This window comes from Vidua chalybeata, chromosome 1 (genome assembly GCF_026979565.1).
Source record: "Vidua chalybeata isolate OUT-0048 chromosome 1, bVidCha1 merged haplotype, whole genome shotgun sequence".
NCBI lineage: Eukaryota > Metazoa > Chordata > Aves > Passeriformes > Viduidae > Vidua > Vidua chalybeata.
Genome location: NC_071530.1, coordinates 131,329,143 through 131,351,259, shown reverse-complemented (window position 1 = coordinate 131,351,259; position 22,117 = coordinate 131,329,143). Strand labels below are relative to the sequence as shown.

At 39.3% G+C, this 22,117-nt stretch overlaps 1 protein-coding gene across 1 annotated transcript in view; it reads left to right on the top strand.

Moving 5' to 3' along the window:
* The first annotated feature begins 365 nt into the window (after positions 1-365).
* STK3 (serine/threonine kinase 3) overlaps positions 366-22,117 on the top strand; it is a 129,105-nt gene continuing 107,353 nt past the window's right edge. Inside the window, exons 1-4 of the mRNA XM_053951610.1 lie at positions 366-502; positions 7,696-7,776; positions 8,224-8,352; positions 10,278-10,392. Coding sequence (XP_053807585.1) covers positions 480-502; positions 7,696-7,776; positions 8,224-8,352; positions 10,278-10,392 — 348 coding nt within the window. The 5' untranslated portion in view covers positions 366-479. The remainder of the gene's footprint in view (positions 503-7,695; positions 7,777-8,223; positions 8,353-10,277; positions 10,393-22,117) is intronic.

The window sequence follows — 22,117 nt, the reverse complement described above, 5'->3', positions numbered from 1 at the left end:
GGGGGCGGAACGGCGCCGCGGGGGTGCCGGTTCGCACGGCCCGGCTCACGGGGACGCCCCGCGGGCGGGGCGGCTTCCGCGGGCGGACTACGGCTCCCGGCGTGCCCCGCGGGCCGTAGCCGCGCGGGGCATGCCGGGAGCTCGGCAGCGCGGCGGCCTCCATCATCTTCCCCTCCCGCCGGCGCGGCAGCGCCCGCTTGCCTCGCGGTGGGCGGGGCTTTCTCGCAGCCGCTGCTCTGAGCGACGTTCACGCCACCCTATCAGCGCCGGCTGTAGCGCGGCTGTAGCCAATGAGCAGCGCGGGGGGGCGGGCCCCCGCCGCGGCCGGAGGTAGCGGTAGTGGCGGCAGCCGGAGCGCGGCCGTGGGAGGGCGTGGGGCCCGTGTTGAGGCGCAGTGTGATCGCTCGGGAGCTGTGCGGGTCCGCTGGGGCCCGGGGGCTCGGTCATCGGCCCTGGGGGGCCGCGGCGGCGGCGACGGCATGGAGCAGGCAGCGCCCAAGAGGTAAGGACCCTCCCCGGCGGCCCCTTCCTCGCCCGGGAGCGGTGGCACGGCCGGGGTGAGGCCTCGGTCCCGGGGTCTGTGAGGGGGCAGTGGGACAGGCGCGGCGCTGAGCCTGGCTTAGCGGCCGGAGGCCTCTGTCACTGGGGAAGGGTCTTCTGTACGGTGGATGCCCCGAAATACACCCTCCAGTAAATGCCCCGGCGGAGACGAACCCTTGGGGGCTGCTGGAGTTAACAACATTTTTAACTTGAAGTGAGGGAAACTTGGTCGCCGAGCAGAGTCCTCTCTGCCCTGAGGGTCTCTCATTCGATGGTTCAGGTCTGTGGCAGGAGCACACGTGAATAGTTCTCTTTTCACGTCGGAAAGTGTCCTTGTGCTCTGCTGCTGGAGGGATGGATGCTTGTGGGGGTGGGCGTTGCATAGTTGCAATTGCAAATCATGGAGTGGGAAGAGACAAAACCCAGGAATATTCCCACAGTAGATGTATTTTCTCAATTATATAGTCTGTCAGGTCATATTAATTAGTGTGCACATTTTAAAAAATAATTTATCATTTGACTTCTTAGTGCATAAAATAATTTTGCTTTGTGTAAAATTTAAGTTTAATCATATATTTCAATTGGAAGAAGATATAGTCGTACAATACACAGGCTATAGTAGTGTGGTGTACAGTATGTAGTTCCATGGTTTACATATATATATACTGTCTTTGAACTCTGATTTTTACTTTTGCTTCCTGATAATGAAAAATCTAGGGACTAGATTTTTTTTTTTACTGTGATAAAGGATGTTAGATAAGTTTTTGCATTAGTCTTTAAAACCTGTACATTCCCCATTTAGAAAAAAATCTTTAAAAGCAGCTTCCTGTAGGATGATAAGACTTGAGAAGAATGTAGTCTTAAACATCTGATGACTTCTCCAATAACACATCAAGTGACAGTACCTGCTGTGGAAAACTTTGAAAAAGAATTGGTTTGTAGTTGCTGTCTAGGGTGGTTTTAGCAGGCAGTGGAGTAAGAAGGGACAGGCCTATGCTGTACTTTCAGGCTGGCAGTGCTGCATATCTCAAATGAAGGAAGTAGGACAGGCACCAGCAAAAATTTAGGAAAAGAAATGGGAATAGCTGAGATCAATGTCGCCAGCAGCAGTGGAAACCTTGGGAACTGGTGGTATAACAGGACTGGAAATCAAACTCTGAAGTTAGCATAACCTGCCAGGTCTTTTGGGGAAGATGTGGCATTTGTCGTAACTTTATTGACTAGCTGGAGGTGTGTGTCTGGCCTAATGGAAATTAAGAGATGTTTAAATCTTTGGTTTAGATCAGAAAGAACTAGATGTGGGAATGTCTAAACTCTGGTTTGTTTTTATATTTCACATGTGTTTTGAAGCTTATTTCTGGAAATTTGTGATGAGAACTCAGATTTGTTTCTTTAGTGGAGGGGAAAATTTGAACTCAGTAAGATATTAACTCAGGTTATTTCTTAAGGTCTGAAGCAAATTTTTCATGGCTGTGCATAGTATCTCCTTTATTGGTGGTTTTGTACAGTTTCCCAGTTGTTGGTATTCTCAACTATTCTAGGCCACCCCCTTTTTCTGCAAGTCCAGAAGAAATGCAGATTATTTTTTGTGGGCTAAATTTTTGGTGCTGTCCTTAGATGCAGTAGTGGTGTGAAATGGACTGTGTTTACTTGGCAAAACAGATGTGAACACCAGAATTCTTTACTTTGGTGCCTGTTGTTCACAGGAGCAGTTACTGAGAGGGATCTATTGGCATCATATCTGTGGTGCAAGACATCCATTTACAGGTAGCAGGAATTTCATATGTACAATAAAAAGCTGCATGGATGTCCTGGAATCCCAGTGTTGCCTCACAGGTATAGGGCACTTTTATCTGTACTTCCTTGTAGAGAAGCACACGATGCAATTGCCTGTTGCATAAATCTGTAATACAGCCCTTCAGAAAGCAGCAGTGATGATGCCCAAGTGATGTTCTAGGCCACAGTGACTTTTCAGTGGAAGTGCTGTCAAAATAATTAACTTTTTTCCTTTGACTAATTTGCATTAGCACTGCAACAGTAGCACCAGACTTTTAAGGGAGACTCCTTTTCAGAATATTTTAAACTTTAGAAATAATTTAGAGTAGATGGTCTGATTTTATGCTGAACAATTAGTGCAGTAGTTGACACAGTGTTTTCTTGCATCTTGAATCTTTAATTGTACTGTAGATGTGCTTTATAGTTTTTTCTCTCGCAGAAAAGATATTTGCTCTTGAAATAGTTACAAAATTTGTCTCTTAGTGGTGTAATTTTCCTTTGTTGTTATTGCTTTGTTTTTCTGTATCCCTGGCAAGCTCACAAATGAGGATACAGGTTGCATACAAGGGAAAAACAAGTTATTGACAGAATTTTCTCAAGTATGTAGGTTTTAATCTTGCCCATCTCCTGCATGCTGCTGCCAAATAAAAGGCTGCTTAACAAGCATGGGAAGTGTTAATGAAGGTTTTCCAGTCCTTTCTTTAAACTTGAGTTTAATGTTCACTGAAAACCATAACTTTTCAGGTTTTGTGGGAAGAGGAAGAACTTGTTCTTAGAATATGAACTGCTTGTGAAAAAGGTGTTTTTTAAAGTCTCTATCAGTGGACATGTTGGCAGTTGTCAAGTTCCTCCTGAAAATGATGAGACAAAAATTTTTGGGCTTTATTGGCAGAATGCTAAATGTACGTACACAGCACAGTGGTGTCTTAGACTTGCTTCTACTTGTGTGAGTGCTGTGAAGCAGAGCAAATGTCTCAAGGCTTCCACGTGCCACCTCTACTTCAGATGACTGCAGTGATTGCTCCTACTACCTTCTCTTTTAATATATCAGTATAATTGGTCCCACCCATTCTTTTAAATGTTTCAATGTGCTAGTTCTTCTGCACAATAAACCACATATATTCATGTTTCTTGGAGTGGCTGTCAAGTTTTTTTGTAACTCATGACAGTAATTAATGGTTTTCTATTCTTTATTCCAGCTTTATTTTCATTTTTGAACTTTCAGGGATTTTTTATCCCTACCTCTGTAGCACATCACCAATTTATTTTGTGAACTCTATATATAATGACTGTAGTGTACTATAGTAATATTTTTTTTTTCTTTCATTTTTGGGATGGAAATCTCTTGCTCTTTCACATTGCAGTTCAAGTTTTTCTGATCTTTATGCTGTGATTGAGTGCCTCCTAGGTTTTCCTTTTCTAAAGTTTTGCTGATGTTCTCAATGGCAAATAAGATTCTGTTCAGAATAGGAATTAATGTTTTCTCATATGAACTGGATTTATAGAAGTAAAATTATTTGCTAGGATGTATTTTCCTTGTTAAGAGACTAGGTGTTATGTGGAAAGGCAAACCTTCTTGGAACAAGAAAATCGTTTTCACAGGTCTTTCCCAGAAGTGTAGTTTAGTTAATCCTTCGGGTTTAAGGAACAGCTTCCCTTCTGGAAGACCTCTAAAATAGCTCATAATCACTACCTGATAATTTAGATTCTAGAGAAAAAAGTAACCCAGAACAACTTTCTGTCCAGGTTTTATACTGAACTTCTCTGCATCTTCTTTGGACTTTCTCATATATGGAGATATATACATACATACACACACATATGGCACTTGCATGCTTTGGCCAGAGTAAAGCAATGCCTAGATTTGCTGGTTTATTTGTTCTGTTTTAAATGCTTGTGTTATGAAAGTGGAGGATCAGTGAGGGAGAGAGGAATGAGATACATTCTGTCATTCTCTCCTATTGTTCTTGTGCTCTTTGTCTCTTCATTTTTGCCTCCTGCCCCCTTTTCACTTTGCCCCCTTCCGCCTGCTGTTAAAAGCTGATGCGGAAATCCTAGATGTGTTTCTCTGCCCTAAGATTGTTGCTTGCTTTTAAGCAACAATATACTATTTCTAGTCTCTTCTTGTATTCTGCTTGGTGCTTTGCAGCCAGTTACACCGGTTGCCACCTTCTTCCTTGTTTCTCCTGGAGTTTTTATCAGTGCTGTCTTCACTGCAGCCCTTCAGGGTATATCGCCTGATATTCTGCAGTTCAAGAGCTGAATATTCTATTTAAACATCCAGAAACAGAAATCATTAGAATGTCTGAGTCATTAGGATTTTTCGTTGGTTCAAAGAACTGTGGTGTTGATACTGTCTCTTGAACACCGAACCCAGCGTCTGTGCTGTTACAGTGCTTGTGAAAGAGTGGGAGGTGCTTCGAGCAGGGTATTTGGTGATGACATTCCTGAGGCCACGTACCTTTCTCACTGGAAATAGGTTTTGTATTAAGCTACCTTAGTGTTAAGTGTGATTTGGTCTTGTAACATGTTTGTCAGAGTTGGATAATATGAAAATAATTTTAAAACTACAGAATGCTTATTTTTTAAATCTCCTGGTTGCTTCTCAAGTACTCCAGATAATGTTATTTGACAATGACTTTGGTTTTGATCAGTTTATGTCTGTTTGTGATTGTTTCACTGACTCTTCTCAAGCACTCGCAATGCCTTGGCGTTAATGGTGCTGTTGGAACCCTTTTGGTATGGATTTTAGCAGGCATTACTTTTCCAATGAGGAGGTGGAAGTGTTCTCTTTGTGGGCATCTCCAGTCAGGAGATGCTTTCTCTTTTCCTGTTGTTACTAAAATGTTCAGTCCCTCTGCTTTTCTGTTTAGTACATCTTTTGTTACACAGCTCCTTGACTGAGAGACTCAGCTAAAGGTTATGCTTTTTATTTTTCAAGGCTCTGCTTATATTATAAACATACTGTGCATGGGTTTTTTTGGTGGCAAGAAGGGGATGACGGCAGCAACTTATTCCTGAATACAGTCTTTAAGGCTGCATATAATCTGTTCAGAGAGGAAAAAAATTTGGAACAAAGAAGTAAAATGAATGATTTATTACTTTATTACCTACCAGCAAAATATTTTTCCTCTTTGATTTGTCTTAAAATATGCTTTTTCAGTAATGAAAAATGTGCTTCTCTGCAAGGTATAAGTTCTGTCGTTCTGCTTTCTAGTATCGAACCAGCAGGGAGAGAGTGAAAAAGAAAACAGAGTTTTGTTCTTGTAGGGTAATTTTGCAGACATTATTTAGCTGTTTTCATTTGAATTTTTTTGCTGTTTTTCTCCATGTTGATGAGTTGTGCCTTTCCTTTGCTGTGAAAATTTTTATTTTCCCTAAAGACACAGACTTTCCAGCTTCTTGAATGCTATAGCAAACTGCATGGTCTTCATTGTAGTTAATGCACCTTTCCTTACTGATTGTGGATGCTTTTTATGTTCATGTAATTGCTACATCTGTGAAATTATTCTTTGATGTAAAAATGTGTGCACGCTTGTGCCTTCTTGCTTTGCTTCCCTTGTTTAACACCAATCCATATGACTTGTGTGCTTTTACAGTTACTTTAAATTCTTTTCTTTTACTTAGATGGTTGGCAATTACAAATCTATTTTGACTCTTGAGTTCCCTCATTGGTCAGGGTGGTGGTTTCAGTTCAAAACCAGGCAGAAACACTAATTTTGTGTAGTGATTTTGGTTTGCTAATTTAAGTTTTTTTTTTAATTTTGAGATTTTTTTTGGCTAATGCACTACAGAATGTGTGGGGTTTGGTGCTGGCTAATCACTAATACACTCACTTTCTGCTGTGAGATAGGATTAGGAGAAAGGCAAAGCAGGCTCAAAACTTTAAAAGGGTATAAAAGAGAATTTTATTAAAAGTAATTAAAGGACAAAAAAAACGGTAGTAAGGTTTTCATCTTTAACATGTGTGTTTCACAAAAGCTTGTTTAGTTTTTCAGTAGTTTAAAAGATTGTTAGTTACACAAAAAACTACATGACTTCCCTAAATTTCCTCTCATTCTGAACTCTAACAGTCACTTTAATTTTTATTGATTTTATGTATCACAGAATTGCATCTCCTAATATGAAGGGTTTTTTTTTCAGATCACTGTTCTTCCACTATTAAGATTTGTCAATTTTTTTGTCCATACCCTTTCTTCCCCTGTTTATTTCTAGAAAGTGTTGTGGGATAACTTACTTTCTGTAAGTTCTCAGTGATCTGCTGTCCTTCAAAGTTTCCTTTTTTTATTCCCCTTTTCCTCCTCCTGCATATGGAATACATTGACTGTATTTAACACCACAGCACCAGCTTTTCTTCAGCTTATCTTCTACTTTATTAGTACCCTTGGCTGTCATGTAGAGTCACCTTGTTACTTCAGTCTTGCAGCAGAATTCCCTATAACTTTACGGTGAAGGATTTACATGCTGCAGCCACCGGTCCCTGCTGCAATGTGTGGTGGTTATATTTTCCTGTGCTGTGTTCAGTGTTAGCTCTAGTGCAAGCTTGCAGCCAAGTTGTGTTTTGAGATTTGCAAGGAGTCTGAGGGCCTGGATAACTGGGAATGCTAGAGACCAGGGAAAGGCTAGGACTGCTTGTAGAGGACAACAAATGGTGGCAGAAGGGAGTTGAAAGTGCTGGAAGAAGCCATAGGGTGTTACTGAGTGATTTGAGACCATGTGCCAGAGAACTGAGGGCAAATATGGTGTTGTTACGTAATTAGAGATTTTGTTGCATCCTGTCCCTATGTGTATTTGGAAAGATGCAAGAGAAGCTACCCCAACAGCTCTTACAGTACTCAGCTTTTGGAATTTCAGTCCTCTGCTGCTACCTGGGAGGTGCTACCATATGCTCCCAGAATCATCTTGACTTCAGAATTCTGCTTTTAATGATGTCATTCACTGGCTGATGAGGGGTGCAATTTAGAAATGAATACTTCACGTGAGTGAAGCATTGGTTTATAAGTAGAGAACAGTGTGGCATCCTCTAAGCAGTAATGGGCATGTGTTTGCATGCTGACTGTTTTTTGAGGGAAGGTAAACTTTCCTGAATTCTTTGTCTGTTTCTATTTCAGCAAAGGAAGTAATTTGAAGAGTGAATTGGTCCCATGCTGCTTTGAATTGAGCGAACATTAATGGGAAAGTGATAATGACAAAAATTGTCAGAACTTTATTCATCTTATATGATAGTTGATTAAAATTTTGTTGCTATTACATATTAATTTAATTTTCATTGGGATATATTTTTCTTTGTAATAATTTATTCTGTCTGTTGGCTTGTGTGAAAATTTGCTTGAGTTCTTTCTCCCCCCCAAAAACAAATAACTTTTGTTCTTCTTTTAGCAAACTGAAAAAGCTAAGTGAAGATAGTTTAACTAAGCAGCCTGAAGAAGTCTTTGATGTTCTGGAGAAGCTTGGTGAAGGGTAAGTACAGCTATTTACGGGGGCATAGGATCAGAGGGAAACAGTGCATGAAGCATATGTTGGAATATTAAGTTACAGGGAGAGTTACTGTAAATGTCCTAAGGAATGCCTCTATAGGCAAGTTTTACTACTAAAGCAAATGCATGCATTAGTAGATTTCTACACTTTCCCTTATATATTTATGCATTTTTGATGTCTGTTGTTAACACAGCAAATGTATTTGCACCTGTAATGGAATTAGAAAATCTAAATCTTGACAAAAATTTCTGCAGTCTTGACAAAGCATTCTTCTGTCTTTCCTGAGGTCCTGATAGAACTGATCTTTTTGCAGCCTGAAAACCGCTCAAACTTCTGCATGAGCATGTGGCTTCTGTGACTTTTTTTGCATAATGGAAATCAGGAGCAATTTGCCTTGTTTTTAAAAAAAAAAATGTCTCTTATTTTTAGGTCTTATGGTAGTGTGTTTAAAGCAATACACAAAGAATCTGGACAAGTTGTAGCAATTAAACAGGTCCCTGTGGAGTCAGATCTTCAAGAAATAATTAAAGAAATCTCTATAATGCAACAATGTGACAGGTAGGTATGACATTTCTGTTCCCTTTCTAAGAGTCTATGTGAAAATGTATTAGTATTTGTGATAATAGCTGAAATATAAGCAGCTGCCAACTTTTTCATGGAAAGTAAATTGTCCAACATAGACTTTTTAATTAAAGGAACCACTTTGTGGACCTCCTTCTCCTTCTGTCCTTATTTTGGATTGAATGATGTACAAATAGTGTACATAACAAAAACTGTTGAAAGAATAAATACTGGCCTCTGCTTTAGACTTCTCCATGCTTACTTCACTTTACTTGGGCTGTTAAGGCCAAAGGTTACTGTTTCCTTTAAATGTCTTGGGCTTTGTGAAATTCTGAGTCTACCTGTTTCAGAAGATTGATAAAGATGTTTCTAGCAGAAGATGAATGGCTAGCAGTTAACTTCCAGAAGAATATTCTCTTGGCTGCCTTTTTTCTGTGGGAAAATCCCTTTCAAAAAGTGAACAGTCTTGTAAAAGTGCTGGTGGGTTGTTACCTTACACTTGTTCACAGATCGTAGGATTGCAGATCTTGTAGAAGAGGAAGCTTTAGTGCAAAGATGCAAAAATTACTTTGCTATTTCTGTTGTCTTTGGAGTTTTGGGCTCTTCAAAATCAAATTTATTAGTGTCAGTCTTTAGGCAAATATGAACAGTGTTTTGAGATTGCACAGCACTTGATGTTTTGAAAAGATCATCTTGTCCTGATTGATAATAATACCCACTTGTTGCTGGGAATACTGGCACAGTATAAATCTGATAAGAGATGGTCACAAAAATCAGTGGGTTTTCTTTAGAAGTAATACAGCCTTCCTCACTTCATGAATTTATAAGGAGTAGGATCAATGTGTCATGCTAGTAAATGTAGACATTTGGACTAGTTAGGAGACTGACTCACCTTTCCTTCTGAAAAGGCTAATTCATTTAGTGCTAACAGTTGCTCTTAAATGAAATAGGTTTTTTATAGTGTTGACCTGTCTTTTTGTAAAGATAGTATCACGGCCCTCTCTTCTTCTCATATCAGTTGTCTATATGAAGAATGTTGCTGCTAGAAATGCTGATCCTAAAATACAGTTCCTTGCTCCAAAACAAAATGGCGTTTGATTCTACCCCGTAATGTAGGTGTTCTGGTGAGAAACCACTGTCTGAAATCTCAGTATCTCACTTCCTGACTTTGTGGGAGATAGATGGCAATCAAACTGTAGCCTTCTTTGTTTAAGTTCCTGCAAAAAACCCCACCCCAAACCTTCAGTCTTTTATTTCCCTAAATACACCATCTAATAACTTATGAAGGAAGATCCTTTTTATGTTTACCACATCTGTTTCTGCCTTTCTTTTGCAAGTGACTCCAAGGAAACATTATGTCAAGTGACAAACTGATGAGTAGCAAAGCAATATGTTCTGTTTGTGGCAATACTGTCACTTCTTATGAGATGCTTCAGTATGAAAAGTATTTGCAAATCCAGCAGGCTTCAAGCCATCACTAGATTCTCTTTAATAAGAAAGTCTAGTCCTGTGCTTGAAATAAATTCATTCTTGCAAAACTGGGAAAACATGGTTGAGTTTCCATGTGATTTTGCTCTGGAGAGAAGAAAACAAGGCAGTCTTTCTAAGAAGAGAAACATTCAAGAGAGGCCGTAGAGGAGGGAAAAACAAAGCTTTTTATCAGATGACTGATGTTTGGGAAAACTATGTATTTGAAGATTGCGGAAAACTTATATACATAGTAGTGCCTTTATAATTTTATTAAGTAATCATAATTTACTCTAAAAACGCATTGGTTAAGCTAATTACAGATTTAAAATAGATTTGGTTGCACTTTCTCTTTAGCTGTGTCAAACAGTAATTTTTAGCAACAGGTGTGCTGGTGATTTTTTTTTTTCCTTCTACTAAGAATTCATCTATTTAACTTCTTTTTTTCCATTTAGTCCTTATGTTGTCAAGTACTATGGCAGCTACTTTAAGAACACAGATCTATGGATTGTTATGGAATATTGTGGAGCTGGCTCTGTTTCAGACATAATTAGACTGCGTAATAAGACGGTGAGTTGGTTTTTTTTTTTAATATATATAGCAGTTCATAAAATCAACTTGTGAATTATGATTGGAAGCCAGAAAAAAAGCCTGGAGTTACAAGACAAGATCTTGGCTGATGCCAAGGGGCCTATCTATGCCTTGGTTCCCAGGAAACAAGCTCATGCAGTTGCTGACTGTCTCTGTGCATTCCTCTGTCACCAGCAGAAGCAAATGCATTTTGAAATACAAAGATCTTGGGATTTTTTTGAAAATTACTGCTTTGTAGAAGGCAAAACTATGGTTTCTTTCCCCTACCCCTTCCACCTTACAGTCTGTAAGCAGCCACTTAGTAGCGGCATAGTTTGTAAACGGGTAAAATTGTCTCACTCTCACTCAGTAATTAGGGAGCATGAGAAGTTACTGGCATTACTCAAGGAAGGAGACGGGGAAGAGATGCTAACTAAGGAATGTGAGAGGGAAAAAAAAATGAGGGTTGTATGGAAGTGTCTTCATGGACTTATAACAGCAGTAATATAGAGGAAGCCTGTAGGAAGCAGATATTGTTTGTTCTAATTAAGAAATAGCTTCTTTGCAAAGTGTTTTGTTGTAGGTGTCAAGCAAACTTGAATTCCTTTGAGTGCATTGTTTTCAGTAATGGGCTGTAATATAAAAATACAAGAGGTACTTTTTTTACCAGCAAGTACTCTGGGGTGGCACTACTTGCTGGGCTTCACATTTTGTAAACACTCACTGAAATGTTCCTTGCACCTTACTTGGGAGCAGAGGGGGAAAATAAAGGAGAGAAAAGCAATGTTTAGAAAACAAAAGACATAAAAGAAAATGGAATCAGGTTTATTAGGAAGTGGAGGTGATGTCGAGACTAAAGGGAGCCCCTTTGGAAAAGGTGGCTTGTATCAGGGCTGCTGTAATGTTGAAGTGATGGGGAAAAGCCAAAACCAATGTGAGATTGCTGGAGTTAGGCAATCTTCAAAATTGGTGTTCTTGCTGTTGTATATTGTCCAAGGATCAGTAGCTCCAGTAAGAAGTGGCACAAGCTAGTCCAGAACTTAAAAAAACAAAACAAGCCATAACCCATTTAAAACAGAATTAAAAAAAAAAAAAAAAGAAGCAAACTTGTTTGTTCATTGATAGAAAATGCTTGAATTTTTATTTTAAAAAAGGTGTGCATATGAATGTGTGTGTACTTATATAAAATCAGACTATCTAGTTTTTCTTATATCTGTTGTAGGATATTGGCACAGTACATATATTAAAGATTTGAGGGGAAGGGACACTGGAGTCTTGGAGCAAGTGCATGCTGATGATCAGACAGATTATGTCTTCAACTGCTGTTTGTTTAGGTCGATATGATTAAACAGGATGAATTCTATTTTAAGCCACAGAATAATCAGTAAATGCATAGATTCCAATGATAAAGCTTTTGTAAAGGCAAGTCATGGAGTGCATGGCTAGTAGAGTTCTGTGAAGGAGTTGTTAAGGACACAATTAATGCTGGCTGGTGTAAAGTTGGTTGGATGTGCTGAAATCTTTATGGACAGACTTACACACCAAAGGCTCTTCAAGCAAATACAGCTGTAATTGGGAGTAAATGGGAAGTTCTGTCACGGGTGTGTAATTGTTTTAAATATAAGAAAGATGGTGTTTTGGCCTACTGCATGGGTCTGTGCTATCCTGTTTCAGAAAGAGGGTAGAAATACTGGTGAGAGAGGTTATATTCCTAGTGGTAGAAAGTGGCAAAGACTTGAAAGGCTTTATGGTACTGAGAAAATAAGCACAACTAAATGTCAAGAAATGCATTCAGCTTGGTGAGGAAGGCAAAGTATATTCAGGTTATGAGCACTTGAGCTTAACTTTTAGTAACAGTTGAATAAGTAAAGTGGTTGTCAGAGGTTACATTGGTACCAAGGACAAAGCAGAAATATGGAAGTTAAAGAGGGTAACAAGGGTGGTAGAAGTAAAGACTACATCTCTAGAAGCAGATACCCAGATGCAATTGGATATTTCTGTGATGGGAAGAGGTACCTGGAGGGAGAGACATGGGGAAAGGTTTTGAAAACCTTGCACAGTGCCAAGAAAGTAAGATGTGGGTATCTTACTGTTTATTACAAAACAAGAGGTCACTCGTCACAGTAGATGCAAAGCAAAAATTTTTTCTTTGCACATGATGATTAGGGTCACAGTATAGTTATAGAAGTTCTCAGAGGTGCTGAGAGTTGATTTTCAAAAGGCAACTAAATAAGACCGGGAAAAAATGACTGTGCACTCAAATAGGTAATGACTGGAGCAGGAAATCTGTCTACTTCAGATCTCTGGGGAGGTCAAGAGACAACTATCACAGTTTACTTGGCATGTACTTACATTCAGGCAGGCTATCAGGCTGGACAGAATTTTCATATTGGTGTAGAGTAGGGAGTGTTCTAGTGCCTATAACAAAAAAAAAAAAAAAAAGCAGAGCAAACCCCTCAATTTCTCCCTTGCTATGCCTCTGTCTCGCAAGTTTTGGAAGATTTAGGCAGAGGCTTTGGACATGTTTGAATTTTCTTGCTCTTTGTGGAACAGCGGCCTGATCACTCAAACTGTTTTTGATGGGAAGCTTGTGACTGTTACTGGAATGAGGCTGCTTAAACTACTTAAGCATTCTGTTGATGACCTTGCATTTTATTTTTTTATTTATTTATTCATTCATTCATTAAATGGAAATAAGAAATGGTTTTGTAGTAAGGAAATATATTCACTTGCAAACAAGGAGAGAGTTGTTTCTTATTTTATCAGAATATTTACTGAATACAGTCAGACACATAGTTATGTATTCAGTAACTTTCCAAAACTGTCAATTGAAGACTGTGGCTGGGCCAAGGAAAAGTTTATTTCCTGCTTCTTCATATTTGAGGAAAAGAAATGGAGAAAGTTGAAGTAAGAACCCTTAAGGGCAGTGGCCATTAGGATTATCATTTGGACTTGATCTTAAAGGTCTCTTCCAACTTAAATGATTCTAGGATCATTATTAAGTCAAGTCATAGGAAAAGGTAGATTTCTGCTCCTGTTTGGGGAGGAAATGTTAATATGTTTTTACCTTTGTTACTTGTCTCTAAAACTAAGAATTTATCAATCATTTTCTGTTTTTGTGGTTTCCCTACTTTTTCAAAAATTGTGTTTTTCTAGAAAGCGAACAACACTGAACTTTTTTCCACTGTTCTGGTCAACTAAAACCAAAGGAAATGGAATCCAAAGTTAGGGTATTTTTTAGTGACTGTTTGGAGCCTATTCATATGGAGAAGTTTTCAGCTTAGCAAGAGCAGGCTCTTGTCCAAGAGGCCTGAGCCATTAATTTGAAGTTAAATGGACCCTCGCAATTCTGCCTGGAGTCGTCTAATGTGCCAGGCAGATCAGCAGCGCTTCAGCAAATCCACGGTGCTTGTTAGCACCATGGGGTGTGGTGTTACATCAGTCCTGGACAACAAAGCTTAGATCTAGTTTTGTCTACTTTCCTCAGAGACTGGTTTGGGAGGTACAAGTATCTTATGCATTCTAACTGTGGGTTGCTGCCAGAAAGGGCAGTTCGGCTGCTGTCCTCTAACCTGACTGATGTGTTCCTCCTGCCTTTTCCATGCCTCAGATGCAGTGATTGTCTGTGGCTGCAGGGTGATCTTTGATGAGATTGATGATATAATGGGGGAACTTCCTCTCTGTTCTGTCCTCCCCACCCCCTTATGAGCTAACTCAGGACTTACTGTGGTAGCACAGTGGCTTGATGTGATGCAAGGAATGAGCAGTGCGGGAAGGGAAGGAAGAGCATGTATGAGACTGACTTTCAGTGTCAATAGATGAGATAATTACAGTGTGAAGCAAGACTCACTGGCTGCTCTTAACATAGGGGAATATATTTACACACCACCAACCTTGTCTCTCTAATGATTATTGAAGATGCATTTGCTCATCCACTGATCATGATTAACTAAGTCATTCTAATCCTGACTCTTTGGGGACCAAATTCAACTGACTGAAACATACCAGGTAGTGGCTATGTTGTAGGTTTATCAGACAAACCTGTCTTATTTGGGTCAGTATTGTAAGTAACAAGAGTAGGAATGGATAGCTGCGCAGGTACTGTGCAGTTGGACCCAGAGATTGTGCATTTTGTATCTAAAATGACTTCCTTTACATGCTGGTTTATCAGTTACATATGTAATGCCTCGTGTACTCTTAATGATTAGCTTCTGCTGTGTTTTCTTAGCTAATTACTTTCTTCCATGTGTTTAAGCTCCACTAATTCAAATGAATAGTGTATCCAAATCTCTGGGAGCTGTATTTAAATGACCTACTGGATTTGCTTTCTCTGTATGTTACCATGGCGATCCAGGGTAAATATTTTGTTATCTGGGCTAAAGGCATTTTGCTCATAAGGATGTTGTTTTGCAGTTTTAAGCAGTTGTTTCTCAGTAATTTCACAGTTAAAATATTTCCAATTTGTAGGCCTTTGCTTCACTGAAGTTCCTGTGATTATTAGCTGTAAAGCAGCTGTCTAGGGCCTAGTACCTCTTGTATTTTTTAAGTAGAGTCTATTGCAGTATAACTTCCTCAGTTGAGCCCACATGGATTAATTAATACCCGGACAGTCCATACACAAAGACTGAAATTCCTTCTGCACTGGCTCACTTGCTTATCTGATCTTGGTGTCCATGGACAAGTCCATCCTGGCTGTGCTGCTGACCATGTTCTGTCAGTGGGCCTTCCAGGTGATGAATTGACTCAATGGACTCATCAGCTGTGTTGCTATTCAGAGACTGATCCTTAGGCCAACATTCTTAAATCACTTTTCTCTGCAGCCAGGTTGAGGAAAAGGAGGAAAGAACTTGATCACAAATGTCCTAGTTGCCTTATTCTGTGTTTAGCCTTACAAAAGCTTATACTAGCTTCTACAATGCAATGCTGAGATTATTCAGTGCTTGTCTAATAAAATCCTTACTATGGCTCTGAATGATTAACTGTTATATAAATGCTGGGAATTGTTTTTCCTTAGCTCTTTAGAATAGCATTGTAAGTTCCTTAAGAAATGGATTGTACTGTCTGACTGTCAGAATGATAGACATTTCTTTCAACCTTGCATTAATACAGATAAACTGTATTTATCTGCTTGGAAATTTGCTCATGAAAATTACTTTTTTTCCCTGAGCTGAAAAATCTTTGTATGCCAGAAATAAGGTGCATGTTATGTGTTGGCTAATTTTTATGAAAGAAAAGGAAACTGGAGCTAGCTACACTGGTATTCATCCATTTCCAAAATAACTGTGTATATATTACATGCAACTACAGTTGACCAAAAGCATTCAGAAATGGGGAAGTTTCAAAACAAAGATTGGCCATGCAGCATCCTCTGGTAAATGTGCTTTGTGATACACTAACTGTTCTCTCTTCCCCCTTTTTCTACAGTGTTAGCAGATCATGCTCACTCAGTGAGGACTAATATGCTATTAAATTATACATCCTCTGAAGTCCTGTGTTTGTTTGGAAAATACTATAACAATTATCTCTCCACAAACTTTAACTGACCTTCCTCTTTCCTTTAAAAGAAATACTGCTGTTAACTTGTGCCATGAACATCTGCAAGTCAGTTCTAAGAAGAATTTGACTCCTGGGTGATTTCTGTAGTTTCCTACATGTGCATAAAAAGTTGGAGTTCATTTTGTGGGCAGTCCTAAAACTAGCCTTGTAATACTAAAATGCTCAGCATCATGTAGTTCACTTTCTATTTAAAAAGTGTCCTTGGAAGAAAGCTTACAAAATGCTACTTCCGTTCTAATGGCTGTATTTGCTGAGTTTCACAATGTTTATATTTGCTACTGATCTCTTTGCAGTCAGATCACTGCTAAAAGATGAGAGAGACTATGGTATGTTGAGGATTTTTTCTGATCTGAACAGACTGGTTAGTTGCACAGTTAACAGATCTCCTTTGCCTCCTCACCCATGTTTTAGAAAACAAATCTGTGGAACTTCTGGGAGAATAGCAGAAGTTGCATCTGTGGTTTGAAGCACTTATTTTTCAAATTGAGCTGCTAATGATTTTTCAAATAAAAAATTGTTAAAATTATTCAGTGTAACCAGCAGCTTTTTTCCCTCTTGTAAATAATTTTCAGCTAGTATCAGTTTTAAGTTGTTCAAACAATGAAATGATCATGTAAACATGGAATATGAAGAAATTTATAACAAAATCTTGCAATAAAACTAGCTGTTTAAATGGATGTTTCATCAGTCAGCTACTGGTACCCTGTATCTAGCTTGCATTGCAAAACACACAAAATCTTATTCCTATTGTAATAAGGGGTGGAAGTTTAACCTTATTGCTCCCCACACTGCTCTTTCCTTTCAAAATAACCCCATCATTGTTTGCCTTGGAGAGACAGAAATATCAGCTGAATTTTTAATGTATTTCCAGTTTGAGTCAACCTCTCTGCATATAAACTTACAATCTGGGCAATAAAATTTGTCTCCATTCAAGGAGTTAAGCCAAGTTTCATTATGGTCTTCCACATATATTTTATTTTACAATAAAAGAGTCTTTAAAGTTTAGATGGGTTTATTGCTATATATTTTTGTGGTGAGGAAGTGGATGAAATGTAGAAAGACTCCAGGTAAAAGAAAGGCTACTGTTTTGATTTCGGACGTTTATTTTAGAGGTGGTAAGGTAGGAGGTGAACAGTGTGCTACTGATCTGGAGTAAGTGATAATTTTAATTTGAAAGAGACCTCTGGAAGTCAGCTAGGTGAATCTACTTTTCCAAGGAAGGAAGTCCAGTTAGTGTTTAGGGCCTTGTTCAGATCCATTTTAACAATCTGAAAAGCGGGAGACTCAACAGTCTCTTTCTTCAGCCCTGTGAACTTTTATTTCTTCTTGTATGCTCAGTGAGGATTGTTTGGCTTGTTCTAGCTCCTTTAGTCCAGTTCTTGCTGAACTCTCCAGTTTGTTAACCTTTCTTTTACAGCAGTCTAGAACAGGGCACTGTGTTCCAGATTTGTGTTCACAAATGCTAAATAGAGGGGGATATTTGCTTGACCTGACTGTGCTTTCCTAATGAAGGCCAGTTTATGGTTAGGGTGTATTGCTGATGTTGCTGACTGATGTTCAGCTTGTCTTCTGGAGCCACCCAGAACCTTTTCTGGAGGAATGTTCCCTGCCACATGGATTCTCAGTCCATACTGCTCATGGCATGGGGTGGTTCTCTCCTGGTGTGGGACTCTGCCATTGTTGAACTACTGTATTTGTTTTTGTGAAGCTAATTCTTCCAGCTTGTTGAGATCCCTCTACATGGCAGCCCTGCCCTCTTTCTGTATTGGCAGCTTCCACCCTGTTTCATGTCATCCACAAACCACCATGGGTTGTGTTCTTGTTCATTATTGAGGTTGTTGATCAAGATGTTGGGAGTATTCACCCTATGATCAGTCTCTGAGAACATTGCTTATAGCTGGCTCTTGGTTACATTTTGAACCACTGCTGAGCCTGGCAGTCCAGCCGGTTGTTCTGCTACATCTTCTCCATGATTCCCCAGATTTAGTTAAAAGCATATATTGGAGACTGCCAACAGCCTTGGTAAAGTCAAACAAAATGACATCCTTAGCTTTCTCTTTATCCTCATAGGAAAGTGACCAGGTTAATTTAGCATTGTTTCCTTCTGGTCAACTTATGCTGGCTGTTTTCAGTCACTTTTATCATTTATGTGTCTAAAAATTAGCTTCTCTGTGGATTCACCCCATAATATCCTGGGGCCTGAGAATGAGCTGATCAGCCTGTAGTACCTCAGGTCCTTTTTCTTGCCTGTTTTGAAGATGATGGTATTGTAGGGGACACCCTGATTGCTGTAACCTTTTAAAGTTGATGAGAGATAGCATTGAGTTGACATTAGCCAGCTCCTTAGCACCTTTGGATATATCTTATCTGTTCTCATGGACTTGTATTTGTCCAATTTACTAGAGTAATTCCTAACTTTTTCCATTTTACTACTAGGCAGAGACAACTGAGAGTCAGAGAAACCCTACTAAAGACTGATGCAAGGAACATGTTTGGGAGATTTCTGCATAGCTTGTCAACAGATTGACCACTCAACACAAAATCTTTGTGTTTCTTTTTAATTTCCTTTCTTTCTTTCTTTCTTTTTCTGCCTATAGACCAATACAATCTTCTTCCTGTCGTCTGCTTTGCTGTACAGATTTAAGTCCACCCTATTCTTGGCCTTTGTAAGTCAGCTCTTTACTATGAAGGCAGTGCTTCTTTATTTATCTTTAGTAATTGGTTTCTGTGCTTTGCATGCCTTATTTTTTGCACTTCAGTTATGAGTTCTTAGTTTGTTCAAGATGGCCTCCTGCTGTGTTTACTTACCTTGCCTGCTAGGAAAGACTGTTTTCATACTTCTAGGAGGTTGCCCTTTATGCTCAGCCAGCTTTTGTTGGCTTATAAGATTGTGCAAGGTCTCTCTTGGTGGTGCTCTCAGACCCATTGGGGATAGTATGAGCAGGTGTGTAGTTCGTGAGCCATGGGATGTGTTCCCTATGATGGAAAAGTTGGTTTTAAACAGTGACAACTCGGATAGGTGCTTCCTGTTAGAAAGGCATACAGTTATATTGTTTTAGCAGGCTTGTGTTAAGGGCTTCCAATGCAGCTCTTGACCTTATTCTTGTCAGAAGAGGACGTTGCACAAAGTCCTACACAAACTTACAAGTCCTTTGCACAGACTAACTCCATTGGTGCTGATCACAGCTGTGTGTAGACATGCCAAAGCATGTGCTACTGAATCACAGTTAAAATCTGAACTTAGTACAGTGCTAAAGAGGTTCTGTACTTTTCTGCTTTACTTCTAAGGTTGTGCTCAGCATCTGGTTCAGTACTTCATAGATATCTTACAGGAAGCTGGAACTTGGTAATGAAGGGCTGAAGAGTCTGACTTCGATATTCTGGTCAGTTCTTGATCTGCCTGTGTCTATGTGTTAATGTTAGCTAATGCTAAGCATGAGATTTCCTGAAATAGTTTTTTTCCTGAAATAGATATGTTTTAGATAATTTATGTTGCTGCTAGGCTGTAGTAATTTCCAAACTACATATAGAAGACTAATGTGTTAGCACTATCTTTAATAATCCAGTACAAAAATGCTAATTTAAAGGAAAAAGAAGATGAGGTTTTTGCATATTATATTCAAGAAATATTATGAAAGTTGTGTTACAGAGATTATGTAGTGAAAAACAAATAATAAAAAATACTAACACTGATCATCACCTGTACAGTGAATATTTGTTGTTATATTTATTGCAGCATATTTTCTGTATGATTTTATGTGCAGCTTGGGTCTTATGGCAGTGAGTTCTTACTCTGTCCATTACTATAATATCGAGGTGTCTCTTTAGATAATATAGGATTAAGTGAAGATTACCTGGCAAACTTAGACCAAACCTTGTTCTCCTAAGTAATGCCATGATTTGGTACTTTACTCCAAGACAGAGGCTATGATTTTGTTTGAAGAGCATTATCTTTACTCATAGCATATGGATCTGCTTAAAAAAAGTCTAGTTACCCTGAAAGGGAGGCTCAAGGAAAACAGTTTCAGGTAGTGAGAACTAAAATCTAAGATTGGCTTCAGGCTAGGACTGTAACTTTAACTACTCTTTTTCTCTCTGAAGATTTTTGCCTAATTCCTAAGTTAGTTGTCAAATACTACAAATGGGAAATGTATTGTGGGAGCTGTCATGTCCTCTTCCCTGCTTATTTGCCCATCTCTCCTGAATCCCAGGTTTTTTGTTAGTCCAGCCTTGTCTTCATGTAAATGAAGAATAGGAGAGGTGTGTGATGATGATAGGATGTGAAATGTTCAAGCTTCATAGCTTCTGGTGGAAGAATGGCTCCTTTATTTGCCATGAGAGTGGACCTACTCGATGTGTTCAACCTAATCAGAGTGTTTAGATGCAGTAAAGTGATACTTCCTGGAAGCATCAGATTTAATGTGCATGCATTAGTGTAAAAGGAGCAGCTGGGAAGGACTTAGTTGAAACAATTCAGTTGACCCAGACCCCCTTAGAGGGGCCTCGGGAAGGAGAATGTGTGCAAGAGAACCTGTGGATGAGTTGTCCCAACAGCTGCATGGATTAGTTGGTGTGTGATGGACTGGATAAATGCACCCTTCAGTCCCTCTTGTGTGTGGCATCCATAGCCAATTAGATATAAATATCTGAATTAGATGTCTGTTATAGTCTCCTAATAGATGTGGAACACTAGAATTTGCTGCTTTGCTCCAGATTTGGATTTTTAAGATTGGCTTCATGTCTAATGTATTTTATGTAGGCTGTAGAGTTGTTCATCTTAATCATTCACATTCTTTTTAATATATAATCTGCATGTGGTTTTGATGGTGAAGGATTAGAAGCTGCTTCATGGCTGACTCTTATTTAGAGGGTAGTACCAACCCATCAAAGGGACAGCATACAGGATTAGAGCTAGCCAAAGATACCAAACAGATAAATGTTCGACAAGGTTTTAAGTGAGGATCTTGATGTGAACAGAAATTGGAAACAAAGCAGAAAGATTATGACTGCGAAATTATACTGAGGTGCAAGGTATAGAGCTGTGCTGATGGAAGAATGATGCTGTGCTTGTAAAAGCTCAGAATAAAATACACCAACTTTTTTACAGGAAAAATATTGCCTGTATAGATTGATCAGGACTAGAATAGTGTAAGAACCATACATCTACATGAGGATAGCAACGTTGACTGGAACAGAATTTTATATTTATATGAAATAGTTTTGTTTCTTTTAATTGTTTTGTATGGTGATTATCAATGGCATTGCATGTATGTCAATATCAAACTGATTCCAGAACTAGAGAGTACTGGATATTGGGTAGATGGCAAGTTGTGTGCTGTGACAAAGCAAGTAATGGTCTGGTTCTGTACTTAGCTGTTTGTATATTGAAAGTCACTTGTAGGGACATATACACTATGCTACCTATATAGCGACTTCTAACCATGCTTATGAGGACAGATTCTGATTTAGAGTAAAGAAGGGAGGAGACATAATTAGGAAGCATTTTGATGTGGATTTTAAGAGTTTATTAGTGGTTTTGTGAAGAAATGGTTGTAGGAGCTTTGGATCTGTTTTTATGTATTTCGGTCCCTTGTTACTTCCAACAATTGGTAGGCTAAAGAAGTGTGTCTGCCTGCATTTATTTCCCCAAATTCCATCAGATTTGCATTAGTGTGTCAGCTAGTCTGTATGATGTAAAGAAGAACTGCATGTTGTTTTTTGTCACATTAAAAAAAAAAAATCAATATTTCCCTTCCTCTGGACATGTTCTCATCCTTTACCCTCATTCTTCAGCTGTGGGGCCCAGAGCAGCACACAGAGCACACAGCAAGGTGAGGCCACACCAAGGCTGTACAGCAGGGCAGTCACCTCTGTGACCAGCTGGTGATGCAGGAAGGGGTTTGTCCTCTGGGCTGCCAGGCTGCATTGCTGGCTCCTACTGAGCCTGCTGCTGGCCAGCACACACAGATCCCTTCCTGCAGGGCTGCTCTTGAGCCATTACTCTCCCAGTTTATGCTTGTCTCTGTGTTACTCCTTCCCAGATGTAGAATCTGTCATTCAGGCTTGTTCAGTTTCATCCTGTTCATCATTGCTCAGTGTTCCATTCTGTCCAAATCCCTCTGCAAGTATTTTTGTTCAAACAGCACCTCCCACTTTGGTATCCTCAGTG